The sequence below is a fragment of the Macrotis lagotis genome, chromosome X (assembly GCF_037893015.1).
Source record: "Macrotis lagotis isolate mMagLag1 chromosome X, bilby.v1.9.chrom.fasta, whole genome shotgun sequence".
NCBI lineage: Eukaryota > Metazoa > Chordata > Mammalia > Peramelemorphia > Peramelidae > Macrotis > Macrotis lagotis.
This window is the reverse complement of record NC_133666.1, coordinates 1222348-1241741: the sequence shown is the minus strand read 5'-3', so window position 1 is coordinate 1241741 and position 19394 is coordinate 1222348. Positions and strand designations below refer to the sequence as shown.

The following is a 19394-nucleotide window of genomic DNA, read 5'->3' as shown; positions in this document are numbered from 1 at the left end:
TACAGAACAATAGTACCCCAGAAGCATTCATGTACCATAACTTGTTTATTCATTTCCCCAACTGATTCCTTCAATTTCCAATTCTTTGCCACTACAAAAAGAGCAGCTATAAATATTTTCATACATGTGGGTCTTTCCCCCCTTTTTATGATCTCTTTGGGATACAGACCTAATGGTATTCCTGGATCAAAAGATAAGCAGTTTCATTGCCCTTTGGGCATAATTCTAAATTGCTGTCCAGACTGGTTGGACCAGTTCACAATTCCACCAACAGTACATTAGTGTCTCAGTTTTCCCACATTCCCTCGCAACATTGATCATTTTCCTTTTTTGTCATTTTAGTCAAGGTGATAGGTGTGAGGTGGTACCTCAAAGTTGCTTTAATTCGTATTTCTCTAACCAATAACCATTTGGTCCATTTTCTCATATAACTTCTAGTTTTAATTCCTTACATCTAAAACTGGATGTTCCTATCCTTTGATCATTTTGTCAACTGGAGAATGATTTGCCTCATAAATTTGACACAGTTCTTGTTTTTTTTTTTTTTTAGTAGTGTGTCCTTACTCAAAAACGGTAACTGTGAAAATTGTTTCCCATCTTTTTGCATTCCTTGTATTCTTGGTTGCTTGGGTTTTGTTTGTGTAAAACCTTTTTTTTTTTAATTTAATGTAGTCAGAATTATCCATTTTGCAATTTATGTTGTTCTCTATTCCTTCTTTGATTATGAACTTCTCCCTATTCTACAGATCTGACAGAAACTATTCCTTATTCTTCTAATTGGCTTATGGTATTATCCTTTATGCTCAAATCCTGCATGCATTTCGACCTTATCTCAGTACAGGATGTGAGCTGATGGTCTATGTCTAGTTTTTGCCATACTCTTTTCCAGTTTTCCCAGCAGTTTTTGTCAGCTATTGAGTTCTCATCAAGAAGCTACAGTCTTTGGCTTTATCAAACAGTACATTGCTCTACTCATTTACTACTGTTTCTTTTGTACCTTATCTATTCCAACAATCCATTTCTCTATTTCTTAGTCAGTATTAGACAGTTTTGATGACTGCCGCTTTCTAATATAGTTTTAGATCTGGTACAGTTAATCTACCTTCCTTTTCTTTTTTTTTTCATTAATTCCTTTGATATTCTTGATGTTGTTCCAGATGAGTTTTGTTACTAATTTTTCTAACTCTGTAAAATAAATTTTTTGGTAGTTTGGTAAGGGATTGAATTAGTAATTTAATTTAGGTAGTATTGTCGTTTTTATTATATTAGCTTGGCTTAACCTTGGTCAATTGGCATTTTTCCAGTTGTTTAGGTCTGATTTTATTTGTGGGAAAAGTGTTTTGTAATTGTGTTCATAGAGTTTGTGGGTTTGTCTTGGGAGCTAGATTCCCAAGTCTCTTAAATTGTCTACAGTTACTTTGAGTTTCTCTTTCTATCTCTTGCTATTGGGTTTTATTGATAAATACTGGGAATAATCTGAGGACACAAAAAAGATTGTTAGTCCACCCCAAATCATAGTTTGCAAAAATAGGAAACCAGGAATCATATTCCTATGCATAGTGTTCCCCTGTGTAGGGAAAGAATCCTGGGTAGAGAGAATGGTGCCCTCATGTGTGGAGAGACCAGCTGTGATGAGAGGATTGTTGTGGGTGGCTTTAAGGGAGGAGGAATACCAGACATCTCCTGATTCTTCTCCCCCTCTTCCTTCCACAAGGTAGACTTTCATTTCTGCCAGGAGGGGAAGCTGGAGGTTGGAGCTGGAGGTCCCCACTCTACTTTCTCAGAGAGAGGGGGTACCAGGCTAGGAACAGAGCTATCTGTTCCCTTTGTATATTGTTCATCTAAGGATGGGGTGGGGAACCTTTGTTCTGCCAAGGGTCATTTGGATATTTCTAATATGATTTGCTAGCTATATTTGGTCAAACATTTAACTAATTCACACCTAAAAAGTTCCTAGATTTATTGAATTCCGAGTCCCACCTGCAGTTCCTGTGGCAGCACCAGACCAAATGGCCCAAAGGTAGGATTTTGCCTGTCTCAGATCTAGGGGAAGTTGGGAAAGAGGGACCCCAAGTTCTGAAGCCAAGGCTTGATCCCTTTCTCACCGAATACCTGCTCTACAATGTACATGCAGAGTGAACGATTAGGAAACCCCTTTTGTCCAAATCAGAACAAAGCCGAAATCAGAAGAGATATGCACGGCATGTGGCTGGGAACACAGCTCTCCCATTGGGAGCAAAGTCACTCAGTCCAACAGGAGAGGGGGGCTTGGATCCAAGGGGAAACTGTGAAGTCTCTGGGGTAGCCAGCTGGGAAGAGGGACATGATGGAGACTGCTGGCTCTTCTTAAGTCTTCCCTTCAGCAACCTGGAGGGGGGTTGACCTTATCCATCTTCTGCTCCTTCTATGTGGGAGGCACTAGAATACAAAGAAAGACAAAAACCAGTCCCTGTCCTAAAGGAGCTTACAATCTAATCAAAGAGAGAACATGGAATCAAATGTAAACAAACAAGCTACATATAAAAATAAATAAGAAATGATTCCATCTGGAAGAAGAGGGCTTAGGGAAGGCTTTCTGTGGGAAGGTGGGATTTTAGTTGGCATTTAAAGGAAGCTAGGTTAGGTCAATAGTTAGAGCAGAGGACAGAGAGTGTTTCAGGAATACAGAACATCCAGAGAGAATGTGGGGAGTAGAGACATGGATCCAAGACTGTGTGTCAGGGAGTTGGGTATAAAAAAAGCCTGGAAAGGGAGGAGGGGACTTTGAATGTTTTTGCTGGTATTTGCTCCTAGAGGAGGTCATGAGAGTTTACTGCATAGAAGGGTGCCATGGTCAGGCTGAATGGATGATGGAGTGGAGTGGGGGAGACTTGAGGCAGGACAAGTCACCAGCAGTTTATTCCAATAGTCTTGGGGTGAGGAGATGAGGGTCCGCCCTAGGGTAGAGGCAGGGGCAGAGGAGAGAAGGACATACATTTGAGAGATGCTGCTGAGGTGAAAATGAAAGACCTTGGCACCATTTTGGCTATGGCTGGTGAGAGTGAGAAGTCTAGGAAGATTCCTAGGTTGGGAGCCCAAGGAAGTGGGGGAGAGGAGTAGGGGGAAGGGGAAAGATGATGAGTTCAGTTTGGGGTATAAGTGAGTTTCAGATGACTCCTGAACATCTAGTTCAAGATGTCTGAAAGGCAGTTGGAGATGGGAGATTGGAGGTTAGCAGAGAAGCTGGGACAGGATAAGTAGATGTCAATATAGAAATGATCATTCCATCCATGGGAGCTAATAGTGAAAAAATATTACACATTGGCCTTGTGTTAGGCACTGTACTGGGGATGTAATAAAAAGTCTTTATCCCTGCAATGGAATGGGGAAAGTGAACAGAAAACTAAAGGATGTAGGGGTGGGAGAAGGCTAATAAGACCCCCTCCCCAAGTGAACTGGCATTGAGGGAGGAGAGAAGAGGGCCCAGGATAGAACCTGGAAGCCCCCCACCCCCAACCCGAACCAGGAGAGAAGAGGGTATTTAAGAGAAGAGTATGATCAAATGTATTGTCAGAAAACTGAGGAAAAAAAAAACCATTGGACTTGTCAGTAAAGAGCTCATGGGCAATTCGCAGAGGGTAGTTTTGGTAGAATGATGAGGTTGGGTCCCCCCCCCCCCCCACACACACACATGTACAACTACACAAGCATGGGCAGATCAATTAGGAAAATGTGAATGTGAGATTGGGGTAAATAGAGCTGCTCCTGGGAATGGTGGGAGATGATGAAATGTAGTAAATGATGGGTGATGACTGAAGGCCCTTGAAAAAATGGAGCTGCATAGAATGCAGTCATCACTATTTATGGCAGGGGCTGCACCACTGGATCAGGAGGCCATCTTTAGCCCCACTCAACATCTAAGACCCTCACCCCATCTAGATATAACAAGTTGCTGGTTGCTGGAAGCCAGGCTACTACCATAAGATCTTTCCCCATTGGAGTTCTATTGGAACACCTTGGGTTCCATGGGGGAGAGAGAGAAGAAATGGGGGACATGAGTTCTTGTACTTTATATTGGTTATTGTGGGTGACTTCACATGGAAACCCTTGGAAGTTGCCTAAATCATTATGTGTAGTTAACTCCTACACTGGTTGATGTTGGGTTAGAACTAAGAGATTTCTTCTCTGGGAAAGAGATGAAGTAATGTGTAGTCGTTCCTTTATCTGTTATTTATCCACACAACCACCCTATGTGCTTGTGAGGTCAGATGGGACTGTCATCCTTGGTGTTATGTCTACTGATGCAATCATTCCAGCCCTTGTCTATCCGTGTGGTGGACCAGGTAGGTGGCCCAGGGCTGAGGGGTGCTATGCATCTCACCCTCTTGATTCTGCATTCCTGCATCTTTCCCCTAGTAAGGAGTCCAGTTCCCCTTGGGTATCCTTTTGCACTTGGGGCTACTCGAATGCTCCTTCCCATGACATTCCAGAGACCTAAATTGGAAAAAAGACCTCCCATCCTCAGCATTTCTCTGATGGCATGTTGACCAGGCCAAATGAGGCCACAGGGGCAACTTTCCCAATGTTTGTCATTTTCTTTTGTCCTCTTGGCCAAGCTGATGGTGTGAGGTCAAACCTCAGTTACTTTCATTTGCATTTTTCAAATGATTAGTGATTTGGAATGTTTTTGTTCATCTGGTTGTTAATAGTGAAAACTTCTTACTTCCAGACCTGCCTGGACCTTTTGTCCATTTATCTTCTGGGCAAATTTTGTTTTTAGTTTTTAAAGAGTTGAATTTAATTTTCTATGTTTCTGGGATGTCAGTTCATTGACTTTCTGTAAAAAAAATATTTTATCTTCATAATCATCTGTCTTCTCCCCCTGCGATCTTTAACCCTTTCTCCGTGGTGAACACTTCTAATTATTTAATTCATGTAATTATAAAAGATGCTCTCACCTTCTTGACCTGTTTTTTTGATAAGAATTTTAAAATAATCTACGACCTGTACCATTTGGAGTTTTTGCTGGGGGGTGGGGTGGTTATCTATGGTTTAAAATGGTGGTGCAATTTCTTTTTTTTAAATTTTTTACTTATTTTGAGTTTTACAATTTTCCCCCAATCTTCTTTCTCTCCCCCCCCCCAATCCCAGAAGGCAGTTTGTTTGTTAGTCTTTACATTGATTCCCTGGTACACAATGATCTAAGTTGAATGTGATGAGAGAAAACAAGATCCTTAAAGAAGAAAAAGAAAGTATAAGAGAGCAAGATCAGACAATAAGATAGCAGGTTTTCTTTCTAAATTAAAGGTAATAGTCCTTGGTCTTTGTTCAAACTCCAGTTCTTTCTCTGGATACAGATGGTATTCTCCATCACAGACAGCCCCAAATTGTTCCCGATTGTTGCCCTGATGGAATGAGCGAGTCATGGCCCCCATGTTACTGTTAGGGTGTGCAGTGTTTTTCTGGTTCTGCTCAGCTCACTCAGCATCAATTCATGCAAATCCCTCCAGGCTGCCCTGAAATCCCATCCCTCCTGGTTTCTAATAGAACAATAGTGTTCCATATACCACAGTTGGCTAAGCCATTCCACAATTTAAGGACATTTACTTGATTTCCAATTCTTTGCCACCACAAACAGCTTTGCTATGAATATTTTTGTACATGTGATGTTTTTACCCTTTTTCATCATCTCTGCAGGGTATAGGCCCAGTAGTGGTATTGCTGGATCAAAGGGGATGCATGTTTTTGTTGCCCTTTTTGCTCCAAATTTCTCTCCAAAAAGGTTGGATGAGTTCACAGCTCCAACAACAATAGAAGTGTCCCAGATTTCCCACAACCCTTCCAACATCGATCACTGTCCTTTCTGGTCATATTGGCCAGTCTGAGAGGTGCGAGGTGGTACCTCAGAGATGCTTTAATTTGCATTTCTCTAATAAGTAGTGATTTAGAGCATTTTTTCATATGACTATGGGTGCAATTTCCCTTTCAGAAAGTTCTCAATGAATGATTGATAACAATTTGTAAAATCCTCAACACTGGGCCCAGGGACCTTTTTGGTTTTAGAGTAGGCATTTCATGTTTGCTGTGATGTGTGGGTAGAGGTCAAAACTTGTGCTCATTTCCCACTTTCTCACCCCCAAGCCTCCTGGTTGAGGTAGCATTCTGCTCTATGCTCCCATTCAGGGTCAAAGTGGAAATGAGAAAGGCTCTCAAGCAGCCTAGATTTAGAGCAGCCTGGGGCAGTTACCAAGGCAGCCAGGGGACTTAAGTGAATAGGGTGCTGGGTCTGAGTTCAAATTTGGCCAAGTCACTTCACCTGTCCACTGCATAAAGAAATGGTAACCTATTCGCATACCTTTGGCCAGAAAACCCCCTGGACAGCATTGTTGTACTGTGGTCCATGGGGTCCCAAAGAGTGGGGTTCAACTGAATTACAAGAACAGTTACCCGTGGTTAGTGGCCCCACACTTGTCCAGAGTTGACCTACTTCTAAGCCCCTCCTCCATCTTCCCACTTTACTCCCCAGTCTTCCAACCCAGCTCTAGTCCACTGGCAAGTTGACAGTGTGTGGAAAGGATGAAGCAACTTCTAGGGACTGGAGCCTGTTCTTCACTTCCTTCCTGAGTAGGCAGCCACTTGAGGCCTTCCCAGAGGCCCCTTGCCCCCCCCTGAGTCAGAGGGGACTTTCAGACTAATAACTGAGTAAAATAATGACTTGTTCAGAATTCTACAGGAAAGCTTAAGAAAGTTGTAACTGAGATTGAGTTCTGGGTTTTTTCTGCTCCCTCCCTCCCAACATTGAAAGGAAGAGACCTTCAGCCCAAGAGGAGAGTTGGAGCCCAACTTTATTCCCCTTTAGGTGGGAAAGGGAGTGGTAGTTACATGGCCCCTTCCCCCAAAAAAGTTTTTTGAACAAAATAAAACGAAAAATTAACAAAAATGAAACAAAAAATACCCAACTGTTTTCTGAGCCTAAGGGCCAGAGATGTGTCTAGAGCAGGGAGCAGGAAGCAGCCAGCCGGGGACACCTCTGCGCAGCATTAGACTGGTGGCCTAGCCCACGCCAGTAGTATAATGGGGGTGCTGGGGGCCTATGTTCTAAGGACAGAGCCGCCGTCCCTTCCCCACCCCGGGCCAGGAAGGGTGAATGTGGAAGCCTGTGGGGGAAGGGGAAGTTTTCAATGTCTGGAGATGCCTCCTCACCCTTGCCAAATCAATAGTGGGTCTTGGATCTTTTTGCTTAGGGAGGACATTAGGACAGAAAAATAGTGTTTGGGAGGGGGGCTGGGAGTGAGAAGAGGTTAAATTCTCTTCCTTGTAAACTGATCCACAGGTCAATACTGGAGGTGGGGTTGGGTGAAGGTGGGTCAGGAGCAAGTGGTAGGCAGGTGGCATGGAATAGGAAGGGGAAGGTGCAAATCAGGGCATGGTGATATGATAGGGGCTCCCTGGAATATGCTCCTCGCCCCACATGACCATGAGAGTATAGTCGCCCTTCTCCTTGAGCAGGTAGGTGATCGTGTAGAGGCCACCACTGACGTGCTTCACCAAGATCTCCTCGCAGGGAGTCTTGGGGCCCTGGACCCCAACCATAAGGATATTATTACCTAAGAACAGGAGAGAAAAAAATCAGGCATTTCTTTTAAGCCCAGCAAGAGTAACCCCAACCGAGCCCTAAATGCACCGAGGTGCTTGGGGAGCTACCAAGACAAAAGGGCCCTTCCTCAAGGAGCAAAAGGCACAGAGAATAGGTCCATCTGGTTGCAATGAGAGATGCACTCAAGTGGAGCAGATTGTGAAGGGTTCCAAATGCTAAAGGGCATCTTAGGAGCTGCTCCACAGTCCAGGGAATCAACAGACCTCACTGGCCACTGCTTGACCGGGGGTTGGGTGTGTCTGAGAGACACAGGGTTGGACTGTTCCAAGTGCTAGCACTTGTTCTAGGTGAGGGTGGGGGCAGTGGCTCCAGATTGAAATCCTGTTCTTCCTAGGTAGGTAGAGTCAGATTCAGCTTTGTGACTCTGAGCAAATCATTTCACATCTGACTCCCAACACCTCTCTCCCAGGGCTGGAAGGGGCAAATGAGAGAATTCTAAAATTATCTCATCAGCTAACAAACAGTAAGTGCCTAATAAATGCTCCTCTCTTCTGTCTGGGAAGAGCAACTGACAGATAGGAAACCGCTGGGGACTCAGAGAGTCCCCTGTAATGCTAGGTGATCCTAGGTAGGTCACTTAACATTTCAAGACCTCTTTGACTGAAGATCATTCCCTGCAACAATAGATGTCCCTCAGGGTTCTGTCCTGGGTCCTCTTCTCTTCTCTTCTTCCTGTATATTATTTCCTTGGGGATCTCACCAGCTCCCTCTGATGACTCTCCCATCTACTGATCCTGCCCCAACCTCTGCTGACCTCTGACCTCCCAACTCCAACTGCTTTCAGATATCTCTAAAGGGATGGTCAGGAGACAAACTGAACTCAGTATGTCCACAACTGAATTAATTTCCCCTCACCCCAAACCTACCCCACTTCCCACCTTCCTTATTACTAGAGAGATCACTATCATCTCCTGTCCCTCAGACTCCCAACCTAGGAATTGTCTTAGATTCCTCACTCTTCACCCATAATATCCAATATGGCACCAAAGTCTATCAATGTCACCTCCCTTCTCTTTTCTGATGCTAACACTAATGCTGTTGTGGGGGGGGGGGGTAGGGAGGGAGAGGTCTTCTTGTTCTAGTCTATTCTCCATTTGGCCACTAAATCGATTTTCCTAAAGTGCAGGTCTGACTCTATATCACTCCCCTACTCGATAAACTCCAGTGGCTCCCTATCACCTCTAGAACTGAAACCAAAATGCTCTGCTTAGTATTTCAAGCTCTGTATAACCTAACTTCCTTGTACCTTCCCAGGCTTTTTACACTTTTCTCCTTTCACACATTCTCTGCCCCAACCTGAAATGCTCTCCTTTCTTCACTCTGCCTGCTGATCTCCTTGGCTTAATTAAAACCCTGCCTTCTATAGGAGGCCTTCCCCCAGCTAATTAATTACCTCTTTATTCTGGGGAGGGATGGGGTGCTTGTTTGCATGTGTTGTCTTTTGCTTTGGAGCAATGTCCAGTGCTACACAGTAGGTGCTTAATACAAGTTTCTTGGCCAAAGACTATAAGAAACCCTGGAAACCTAAGTTGTGGCTCAGGTTTGATCTCTGCTTTTCCCCAGAGTTGTTACTCTTTTCAGGCCCCCCAAGAGCAGCAAGTGCCTTGCCCAGAGAATAAGTAGTACAGCTAGTTTGGACCCTACTCTCTACTCCCAAAATCTTTATGGGCCCACACGCTCCCCAGGTCTGCCCACACCAGCAGCCCCAAGGGTCCCCAAACGTGCCTGCTTTGCTGCAGTCCACAGTGAAAGAATTCTTCTGGCCCACAAAGGCCTTGCTGAGCCCCAGGCCCTTGGCCACCACCTTGCTGGCATCAGAGTGAAGCTTGGGCAGGGCTCGAGTCTGAACAGGAGCCTCTCCTTTGGTTACAGAGTCAACAAACACTGATGAGGTCTCATGGAGACTGTGGCTGCTGACCAGCCGGGGACCTATGGGGCAAATGAAGTGTGCAAATGTTAGAAAAAAGAGGGAGTCCAGGGGCAGCTAGGTGGTGCTACAGTGGATACAGCACCGGCCCTGGAATCAGGAGGACCTGAGTTCCAATCTGACCTCATACACTTAATTACCTAGCCGGGTAACCTTGGGCAAATCACTTAACCCCATTGCCATGTTAAAAAAAAAAAAACACAAAAGAAGAGGGACTCCATGACGGGGGGGGTGGGAGATGGGGGCGGGGAGGTCAGAGAACATACCTGTGACCTTGGCCTTAAAAGGGCTGCCCACGATGTGATAAGGGCCTCCATACTTGATGGAGATGAGGTAACTGCCAGGCGCCATGGGTGTGTAGGTCACCCGGTAGCCCTCAGAACACTCTTGGCAGTCCATTTTCACCTTGGAAGGACCATCGATGGTGACAGATAAGGCACCAGCTCCAGCACTGCTAGTGTTGACAATGAACTCTGCTGGGCTCCCTAGTGTGGAGAGAAGGAGGTAGTCCGAAGGCAAAGGGGGAAAGGAGGCTTTGTCCGCCTCCCCACTTCTGACTCAGACATGTGAGACCATGCTGAGGAAGAGGACTGCAGGGATGCTGGAGGATCTTAGCTTCCACTGAGCTTGGTGACCAAGACAGGCTTTCACTGGGGATTTTAAAAACAAGCCATGTCCTCAACACCAAGCTGCTTTTTCCCTTTGAGCTTCCAGAATGAATGAAACAGGAGCCACATGTGGCCAAGATGGCCTTGCCTCAATGGCGTTAAGGACTCCAGAACAGAAGGAGGAAGAACAATGGCTTCCAAGTCAGCTTGAGTAGCCACTGAAAGGACACCATCCATCTTCTGACCAGGGTGGACATTGAGATGGATCGGCAATGTAAGAGAACTTCCCAGGAGGCCGATGACTGGCTGGCTATTTTTCTGGGTTCCTTTTCCACAGGCAGCAGGAACAGTGGGATAGAAGGAGCTTGGAAAGTGTCCATGCATAGGCAGAGCTTCAAGGAGACCACAGTGGTGGGGGTGGAAAGATACAGTGGGCAGAGGAGAGCTTGGCCTCAGAAGGACCCTGCCTTGATGAGACACCTACCTCTTGGGTGTTACTGTGTAAAAAGGGCCAGATAAAGACACACACAAACACACACACACACACAACTGCCCCAGGTCAGTGGTTCCAGGAGATTGAGAGGAAAGAGAAGTTGGAAGGTCAACATGGCTCAATCTCCACCTTACCCCAGAAAGCCTCAGTGTTGCCAGCCCTCCAGGGAAGAGAAGCCCCACTGGTTCCACAAGCCACCTTGAGACAACTACCATTGACACCCCCCCCCAAGTCCTGTTGTTGCCCCTCAGTTTCAAGATGTCATCTCATCAGGGTGTCAACTTGTTCCTGGGGCCAGGCCCTCCTGGGCCTCCCATTTCATAGCTGAAGCATTCAGACATGCTACTCATGAAGCAACAGGCCCAGGGCAAGTACAAACATTGATTCCTGTGGAACATTACCCTGATCTGGGGAGCACTAAGGCCTGGGAAGAGCTCTTGTGTCAGCTAGGATGAGCATACCTTGAAACGAGCCCCTAGTGACCACTCAGCAGCAGGGGGCCCAGTATGGCTTCTTCTTGGTCTTCCCCCAGAGCTATTGTTAAGGTGCTGATGAGACTAGGGTCTAGGCCTACTCCAGCTAGCTGACAAGCAAGGCCTACTCCAAACAGACCCATCATATCACTTTCCCGCTTCCTTCTCTCAGCCTAGACCTACCTGTGACCCCGCCTTCAAGGCCTGCCCCATAGGCAGACACCATGCCCGGATCCCCTCCTTGCCCGGGCTCTCCCACGCGGATCTTGAAGGGACTGCCGGGGATGTGGGAACCATTGAATTTGACATCAATCAGGTAGATACCATTCTCTCGGGGAATGAAGCGCACAGCATACTTATCTGATTCAGAAAGAATAAGGAGGAGATAGCGGCTTCCCTCCCAGCAGCTCTAGCCAAAGCCCCTTCCCGCATCCTCATTGCTACATCCTGGTCTCCAGGTGCTCCCTGGAGGAGGCGTCTGTCCAGGGGGGCTGCCTTGCCTGGCTCCCCATGAGCACACGTCGAGTGCTCTTCTGCTTGTGAGGCCTGTGTCAGGGTCACTGAGCCACAGCTGCACTAGTCACAGAGCAGGGTACTTCCCCTCCAGGGAAGTGGCCTTCCTCGGGCTTGGGGCTAGATGGTCTCTAGTATCATCTCTCCTTCCCGTCTTGGGCTCCCAAGTGGCCTAACCACTCCGGTGCCTGCCCTCCCTTGCCCTACCAAGCAACAGCACGGTCTGGCCTCACCTTGGTCAATCTCTGTGACGTAACATTCTTCCAGGGCCCCAGAGGGGCTGTGGACCTTGGCATCGATGACACCTGTGGCCCCATTCAGGCTGACTGCAAAAGAGGCTGGCTGGTTGACCTTTAACCCTGACTCCTGGAATCACAGCACAGGCGGTTAGAGACCCTCAGGGGTACAGAAGGGGGGGACGGGCGGAAGGGAATAGGAGACACCAAGGAAGAAAAGGAGGTGGGTGGAAGGAGTAAAAAGGTAGGAAGCAGCCCCAAGGCTTTGTCCAACTTACCCACTTGGCAGCAGATCCAGTTTAAAGAGGGAGAGCAAGGGGCCCTGAGAGGGGCAGCGGAAGCCACACCCACACATGGCAGACATGTGGCACACAGGCCCACCCATGCCTGCCACACACTCACACTGTGAGGCCAGGGAAAGAACCGACTTTCAGTACCACCATGCAGCCTTGCCAGGCTCTCCCTCTTTAAACCTCAGCCCTGGCACCCAACAGGCACCAAGCTCTGTTAAAAGCCTTTAGATCTGAGACACGAGAAAAACCCCCAGTGATGGGCAGGGGCTGGTGCCAGCCCTGGGCAGGGGCAGGTGTGGCCAGACCAGGGGGGTTCCTGCCACTTTCCCCACTAGGCTGGCAGAGGTGGTCCACTCTCTATGGCCTCTCTCTTCCCCCTCTCTCCCCCTCCTGACCTGGGGTCCAGGCTCCAGGCCTTTGCTCTCAAGTCCCTAGCTCTGCCCTATGGCAGGGTCCGGTCTGGCGCCACCTATGTCCTGCCCAGGGGGGCTGGGCCCTGCTGGGGGATGGTTTCTCTCAGTGCCTCACCTGAAGGCTAGAAACAGTGAGGCGCCGGGCATCACCAGACGGGGAAGCCACAGGCACCACGAAGGGGCTGTCAGGGATGTGGTCGTCGTTGAACTTCACCGAAACCTCGTAGTCGCCTAGGTAGGAAAAACAACAAGGGATCAGCCGCATGAGCCTCCGGACGAGGCTCCCCCTGTGCAGCCTCCTTTCGCGCACTGCCCTGGCCCACAGCCTAACTAGGTCCAACCCAGCACCAGGGAGGCTGGGGGCAGCACCTCCATCTGTAGCCAGGGTGAGCTGGGGAACCTGCTACTGTTTGTCCCACTCCAGTCTCAAGAGCAGAGGTTGCCTTGCAAAGGGCAGAAGGAAACAATGCACCACAAGCCAACAGGCAGATGAGGGGGCCACGGGGCGTTCCCTGGGCCATTTGCCTAAGCGCTGTCTTGAACCACATTGATGCCTCCCCCTAAGAAGTGGGGCTCCCCAGAGCTGAGGAAAAAGCTGTCTCCCTCTTTAGATGTGGGGGCTCCCCAGAATCAGGGGGGCTTTGTCTCCCCTTCACATGGAGGGTTCCCCAGAGCCATGAGAGGGCCTTGTCACCCCTTGAGACGGGGCTCCCGAGAGCCAAGAGGGAGCCTTGCCACCCTCTTCAGATGGAGGGGGCTCCCCAGAGCCAAGAGGGGTCCTTGTTACCCCCTTCACATTCGGGGCTTCTTGTCTCCCCCTTCAGATTGGGGGTTCCCCAAAAGTAGGGGCCACGTCTCCCCCCTCAGATCGGGGGGTTCCCCCAAGGATAGGGGCCATGTCTCTCCCCTCAGATCGGGGGCTCCATCTCTCCCCAGTGATCCCTGGCTCCTCCTCCACAGGCCCCAGCCACCAAAGAGTGTGGTGGAGGCTGCCGTGGGGAGGGCACCTCTCCAGCCGCTCAAGAATCACTTTATGTGTCTGTCCGACAGCAACCTGGGCCAGGCCAACTGCTCCTGTGGGGAATTCTCTGTGGGGGGCACAGGTCAGATTGCAGCCCCCATCAAGCTTTACACGTGGCGTGGCCTGCTGTGGCCTGCAGCCCGCCGTGGCACAGCCTGCCCTCCTACCCCCCCACCTACCGGGCTCTTGGACCACATAGGACACACCACAGGAGCCATCCTTGCGGTCCTCGAAGGAGATCTCAGCCTTGCTAGGGCCTTCAACGGCGATGGCAAGACCCCCAGCGCCAGCTTCTCTTGTCCAGATGCTGAATTCCGCTGCAAAGGTAAGGAGGGAAGCATGAGTGTGAGCGAGGCCAGAAGCAGGGCCTGCAGCTTGGGATCAGCTTTGGCCAAGGCCTGGGTTCCCAACCCTGCATCTACCACACCCAGGGTCTGCCTCATGGTGAACTCCTTGGTCTCCCAGCCTAAGCTACAGAGGAGTCATCGCCTTGGCCAGTACCAACAACAGCCTGGCATCAACTTGCTGGGTCTCTGCAACAACCCTTTGAGACACTGGCTCTATAGTCCTGGGTGGGATAAAGGATAGGATGAGAGGTGGGAGGAGTGGCCTAGGACTCCAAGGCTCTCAAATCTTGGGTACAAAGCTGGGGCAGAATTGGGATTCAGGTCTAGGTCCCGATGACTGCCACCTACCATTGGCCCCAGGCTCCTTCTAAGCAGGTCAGGCTAGTCCCACTCCCCTTGGTCTAGGTCACTACCCAACTCCCAGCTTAGCCTACTCTCCCCATCCCACCCCAGATGCCCCACTTGGTCCTTGTCTATCTCTCCACACTTTCCTAGGAGCCTTTTAGGCTAGAGATGACTAGGAACCCATAGGAAGAAAGCAGCCCCAGAAGAAGGCACTTACCTGGCACTCCGGCTTCTGCCCTCTCTAGGCCAGGACCACCAGCACGGACCTTGTGGGCACCCCCTTCTCCCAAGGGCCCTACTGTAAATTGGAAGGGGCTGCCAGGCACATGTTGCCCCTTGTACTTGACAATGACCGTGTGTACACCCATCTCAGTAGGGACAAAACGGATACAGTAGGTATTGTTCTCGCCCTCCAGGATCTCAGCCTCGTGGGGCTTGCCTGAAGGGCTGGTTACTTGGGCTGTCATATCTCGGACACTGATTTCTGTGGGTTGAAGAGACAAGAGCTCACAGAGAGACAGGGACAGGCAGCGGCCAGGAAAGGGAAAGGGGACGCAGACCAGGCCAGGGACTGATGGCAACAGGCCCAAATGTTTCTACTCCCCTGATGTCATGAGCCTGGACCCCACCCCCACCCCCGACCCTGGAAGTCCATCTGGACCAGAGTGGAAAAGAGCAAGGAAAAACAGCTCGGCCTTTGACCAGGCCCCCACTGCTCCCCACCCCCCAACCTGAGATGCAGGAGCCCTGCTCCCTTGTTGCCATACTTCTCTCCCAAGGTCAGGGGAAGCGAATCCCTCCCTCATCCCAACCTCATCTCCTGGGCCTGAGAGGCCTCAATTAACTTTTCTCTAGTTTGAATCAGATTCTTCTAGCTTTGGAGCGACTTAGGGGACTAGGCCTAGATCACAGAAGGGCCCAGACGTGGAAGTGACTTGCTTAAAGTCCCTCCTATCTTGTCCCCAAAATGTCCCGTCTCGGTTGAACCTACCGGGGATTTTCAGGCTAAGGTCACAGTGACTGCCAACATTGGCAACCGATGGGGCTCTCCGTCGCCGGGTGATACTCTCCTTTACTCGGCCCTCGCCCGTCACTTTGACAGAGAAGGGGCTGCCTGCAGAAGGCAGAATTCGTTCATGTATCCCATCCCAGCTCCTCCCCTGCTCAGTGCCTGTTCCTACCACTTTAGCCAGGGGCAAGGCACACCAGATAGAATATGGGCACTGTCAGACCTACATGCCAGGAAGGAGTCATCAGAAAAGGCCCAATTGGATCTCTCTTTCACACATCACCCTCGCCATATGCACACACACAGTCACTTCCCCGCCCCCCTCAGGCAGTTTAGGCTGGGGCTGGGTCCCCAAGGGCCCACTGCTTACCTGGGACATGCTGGTCAGCAAACTTGATGTTGATGATGTAATTTCCTGGTTCAGTGGGGCAATAGGTGACCTTGCAGGTGCCATCTTCCAAGTCCTCGGTATTGATGTCAACTTTGCTGGGGCCCTCGATGGACAGGCTGAGCCCTCCGTAGCCTGGGCCAGACAAAGACAAAGTCAAGCCCACTTGGCCAGCCCAGTTCTCTCCCCTTCCATTGGGCTCACAGCCTTTTCTTCAACTCTTCGGGACTCCCTTCCCCACCCTCCCAGTCCGGGGAGGGGGTCACAGTCACCTGCATCCCGGGTATCAATGATGAACTCAGCTGGTTCAAAGGTACGTCCTTCATGGAGGCCTTGGCCAGACACGTGCACACGACTGGCATCCCCGATCTCCGACTGACTGATCATGACTGTGATAGGGCTGTTGGGGACATGCTGCCCATGTTTCTTCACATTTACGAGATGTTCCCCTATCTCCTTGGGCACGAATGAGATCCCTAGGATGGGAAGAACAGAGCCTGCTAAACAAGGCTAGCCATATGCAGAGGACAACCCAGTACCACTTGCTTGACGATGACCATGGAGCTCCCTGGGCTAGGGAACATACAAGGATGATTCCTAGCATCATCCAGGTCTATATGTGGAAGACTCAGAAAGGCCTTCCCAGAATTCCAGTTAGAAGGGAACTCACTGGACAAACAGACCCAAGAAACCAAGTTCCTGACAGACTGTCCCTCTCTGGGCCTCCTTCACTGTTTGGGATGGCCCCACTTGGCCTTCCTCCCATATCTCCCAGTTTGGCCTCCTCTGCTTCACAAAAGCCTTGCGGATTACTTCAAGGGAGGGGGGCATATCCCTCAGATCTTTCTTTCTTTTTTTTTTTTATATTTTTTTGCAAGGCAAACAGGGTTAAGTGACTTGCCCAAGGCCGCCCAGCTAGGTAAGTATTAAGTGTCTGAGGCCAAATTTGAACTCAGGTACTCCTGACTCCAGGGCTAACCTCCCCTTTCTTTCTTTTACCAGACAACACATCCCCATTTCCTTGAACCATTCTTTAGATACCACAGACTTCATTGAGGCCTAACCCGCTGGTTGTCACCCTCTAGACTCTGGCTTACTGATCTCTCGCTTAGCTGAACTTCTGATGGGGTCCAGCCAGGCCAGATGGCAGAAGGATGCCTTCTCAGCAGCCATGTCCCTCATAAATGGAGCCCACAATTCCATCTGGCTGTGCCTCATCATAAGCTAGCAGAGCCCCTAAACATTTCCCCATGGTTCTAGCACTTTCTGGCCCGTCTTTCCTTTCTTTCTGACACACCCTAATCAGTCTATCGACTGGTTGGAAGGGAAGCCAAAGACTCGACTTTCCTTCCTCTTCCACTTCTTTCACTTTGGGGCCTGTTGGCAAGGCTCTTTTCAGACTCCCAACTCTGACTACCAGCGAGGTCTGGAGCCCACAGACATGGCATCCTGGGACATTCCAACTCTGCCAAGAAGTCAGGTCATCTAATCTCTTTTTGACTGAGGCCCTGTCCTGAGGCTCTCCCTCCACCTTGGGCCAGCTCCAGACCAGCAAATCCTATCTTATGTTTGCTCCCTGTTGTTCCCAGGGCCAGAGGAGAGCAAAGGGAGCCTCCTAACCAACATGGCCATTGCGCAGTCTCTTGAGCAGGCAGGGCTCCTCTCGGCCCGAGGGTGGCACCACGGTTGCCGTGAGCTGGCTGATGTCTGTCTCAGTGATATTGAGGGGGATGTCGGCGGCAGAGCCCACTTTCAGGTGAGACATGCGCATGGAATCATCCCCTGTAAGCAAAAAGGGGGAAAGAGTCAGCCCATCTCTTCATTCAAGAGGTTCTCCTCGACCATACGGAAGGGGTCAAGCACACCATTTGAAATGCCACATTTTGCTACTCTGTGTGGAGAGTGGTGTGCTAGAGCACTGTCCAATGATCCATGCATGGCAAGTCCATTCCTCCCTTGACCCTACTTTGCCACATTTTTCAAATGGGAGTCAAGTGATGTAAGTGTCCTTCAACTGGTCTAGGAACTAGGCTGGAAGCACGGAGGTTCTGGGACAAGGGTTGGATTATCTAGAACTCTTCTCTCCCTTGGTCAGTTCAACCCCACCCTGAGCCCCTGGAACCAATACCTGTGATCTTGGCTGTGAAGGGGCTGCCAGGAATGTGCTTGTCATTATACTTCACCAGGATGCTGTAGTCCCCTGGGAGCACCGGGAGGTAGGAGACAGTGCAGGTGCCATCTTGGTTGTCTGTACAGCTGATGTCAGCCTTCGAAGGGCCCTCAATGGCCAAGGACAAGCCCCCTGGAAAAGACATACCGTGAGCCCAGAGGTTGTGGGGAGGGGAGAAGTTCCTTCTGCCATACTGGCTGGGCAGAGCTCCAAAGGCCCAACCCAATTCAATGAGCCTTTATTAAGCACCTATGTGGCACAAACACCACAGGGGATATGCTATTTTAGAGAAGCTGAGGAAGTCGGGACTATATGTTCAGTAGAGAAAGTCATGGGATGACATGGTAGCCTAGCTAGGAGAAAGAAGAGATGGGGCTCAGGCCCACCGGTCCCTCATGATATAGGACTCTAGCACTCAACCTATGCTGTCAGGAAATAGGCCTCTGGGAGCTAAGAATTCATCTTACACCATTCAACAATCTTGACCTGAGTGGGGAAGACCGGAGGATCAGGTTAGAGACTGGACTTAGAGCTCAAAGGAACTGTCCATAGTGCTGGCAGGCTTGACCAAGTTCTTCTAAGCAGTGTGGGCAAGAAGTCTTCCTGTTCTCTTAGCCACACTACCTCTTCGTTAAAGAGGATAGCATAGAAATAAGGAAAAATGGAGATCTGGGACCTTTGGGGAGGGGAAAACAAACCAATAGGGGAAGCTGGCAATCAAGAAATAAAAAGATGTCATTTTAACCAAGGGCAATCAAAAAGTTTTTGACTGGAAACCGTGGAGATGCCTCTCAATTGGGGGAACGTCAAAGAGAGCATGGTGTGTGAATGTTAGTGTGCTCAGAGTCACAAGGAACAGCAGCAGAGGATGCAAAGAAGCTAGTGGAATCAGCAAGATGATCTGTGTGCTAACTGGCAAAAGGGAAAGAGAAAGAATATTAGACCAAAGACTGCAGAACGAAGGCTGGAGTTGGCTCCAAAGAGTGAACTTGCAAAGATGCCTCAGCGGTGGTAGAATGCTCGTTTCTCCCTCTTTTTTTTTTTTTTTTTTTTTTTGTTCTTTATAAAGGAAGGCTCTCAGGAAGGGGAAGGAGGGAGGGCCATACAGGACAATAGGAAGCTCTTCCTAGAAGCCTGGATAGAAAGCCAGCAGCCTCCAAGGGAGTTGGGAACCTACCTAGAGGAACAGAAGAGGGCCAAGATTATGGGGAGATGAATCAAGATGGAGAGTCTGACATCTTGGGGATGGTTGGGAGCTAGCCCTAGCAGTGGAATGGGCAAGTATAGAAGACCAGAAAGGGCAGCCTTTTGGGTGGAGATCCTGGGCAAGCTTAGACCCCATCCCGTTGGCAAGAGGAGCCACATGAGCTGGAATTAGGCAACAGGCTTGTCTACAAAATGGGGACTGAAGACTAGCAAAAGCCATCACTCTGGTCATCCCTCAGGCTCTTCCCTTGGTCCATGTATTGCTGGACTGAAAGTGGAAGGCAGAGAGGGTAGGGCCCCAAGTTGACAGACACTT

At 49.5% G+C, this 19394-nt stretch overlaps 1 protein-coding gene across 2 annotated transcripts in view; it reads right to left on the bottom strand.

The window, feature by feature from the left end:
- Positions 1-7247: 7247 nt before the first annotated feature.
- The window catches only part of FLNA (filamin A), a 35961-nt gene continuing 23814 nt past the window's right edge, over positions 7248-19394 (bottom strand). For both annotated transcript variants that reach the window (XM_074206940.1, XM_074206941.1), the window contains 13 exons: positions 17831-18004; positions 17323-17484; positions 15975-16178; positions 15685-15837; positions 15297-15419; positions 14523-14789; positions 13793-13930; positions 12708-12823; positions 11884-12016; positions 11321-11497; positions 9830-10048; positions 9362-9565; positions 7248-7586 (listed from right to left, as the gene is read on the bottom strand). In XM_074206940.1, coding sequence (XP_074063041.1) covers positions 7399-7586; positions 9362-9565; positions 9830-10048; positions 11321-11497; positions 11884-12016; positions 12708-12823; positions 13793-13930; positions 14523-14789; positions 15297-15419; positions 15685-15837; positions 15975-16178; positions 17323-17484; positions 17831-18004 — 2258 coding nt within the window. In that variant the 3' untranslated portion in view covers positions 7248-7398. The remainder of the gene's footprint in view (positions 7587-9361; positions 9566-9829; positions 10049-11320; positions 11498-11883; positions 12017-12707; positions 12824-13792; positions 13931-14522; positions 14790-15296; positions 15420-15684; positions 15838-15974; positions 16179-17322; positions 17485-17830; positions 18005-19394) is intronic.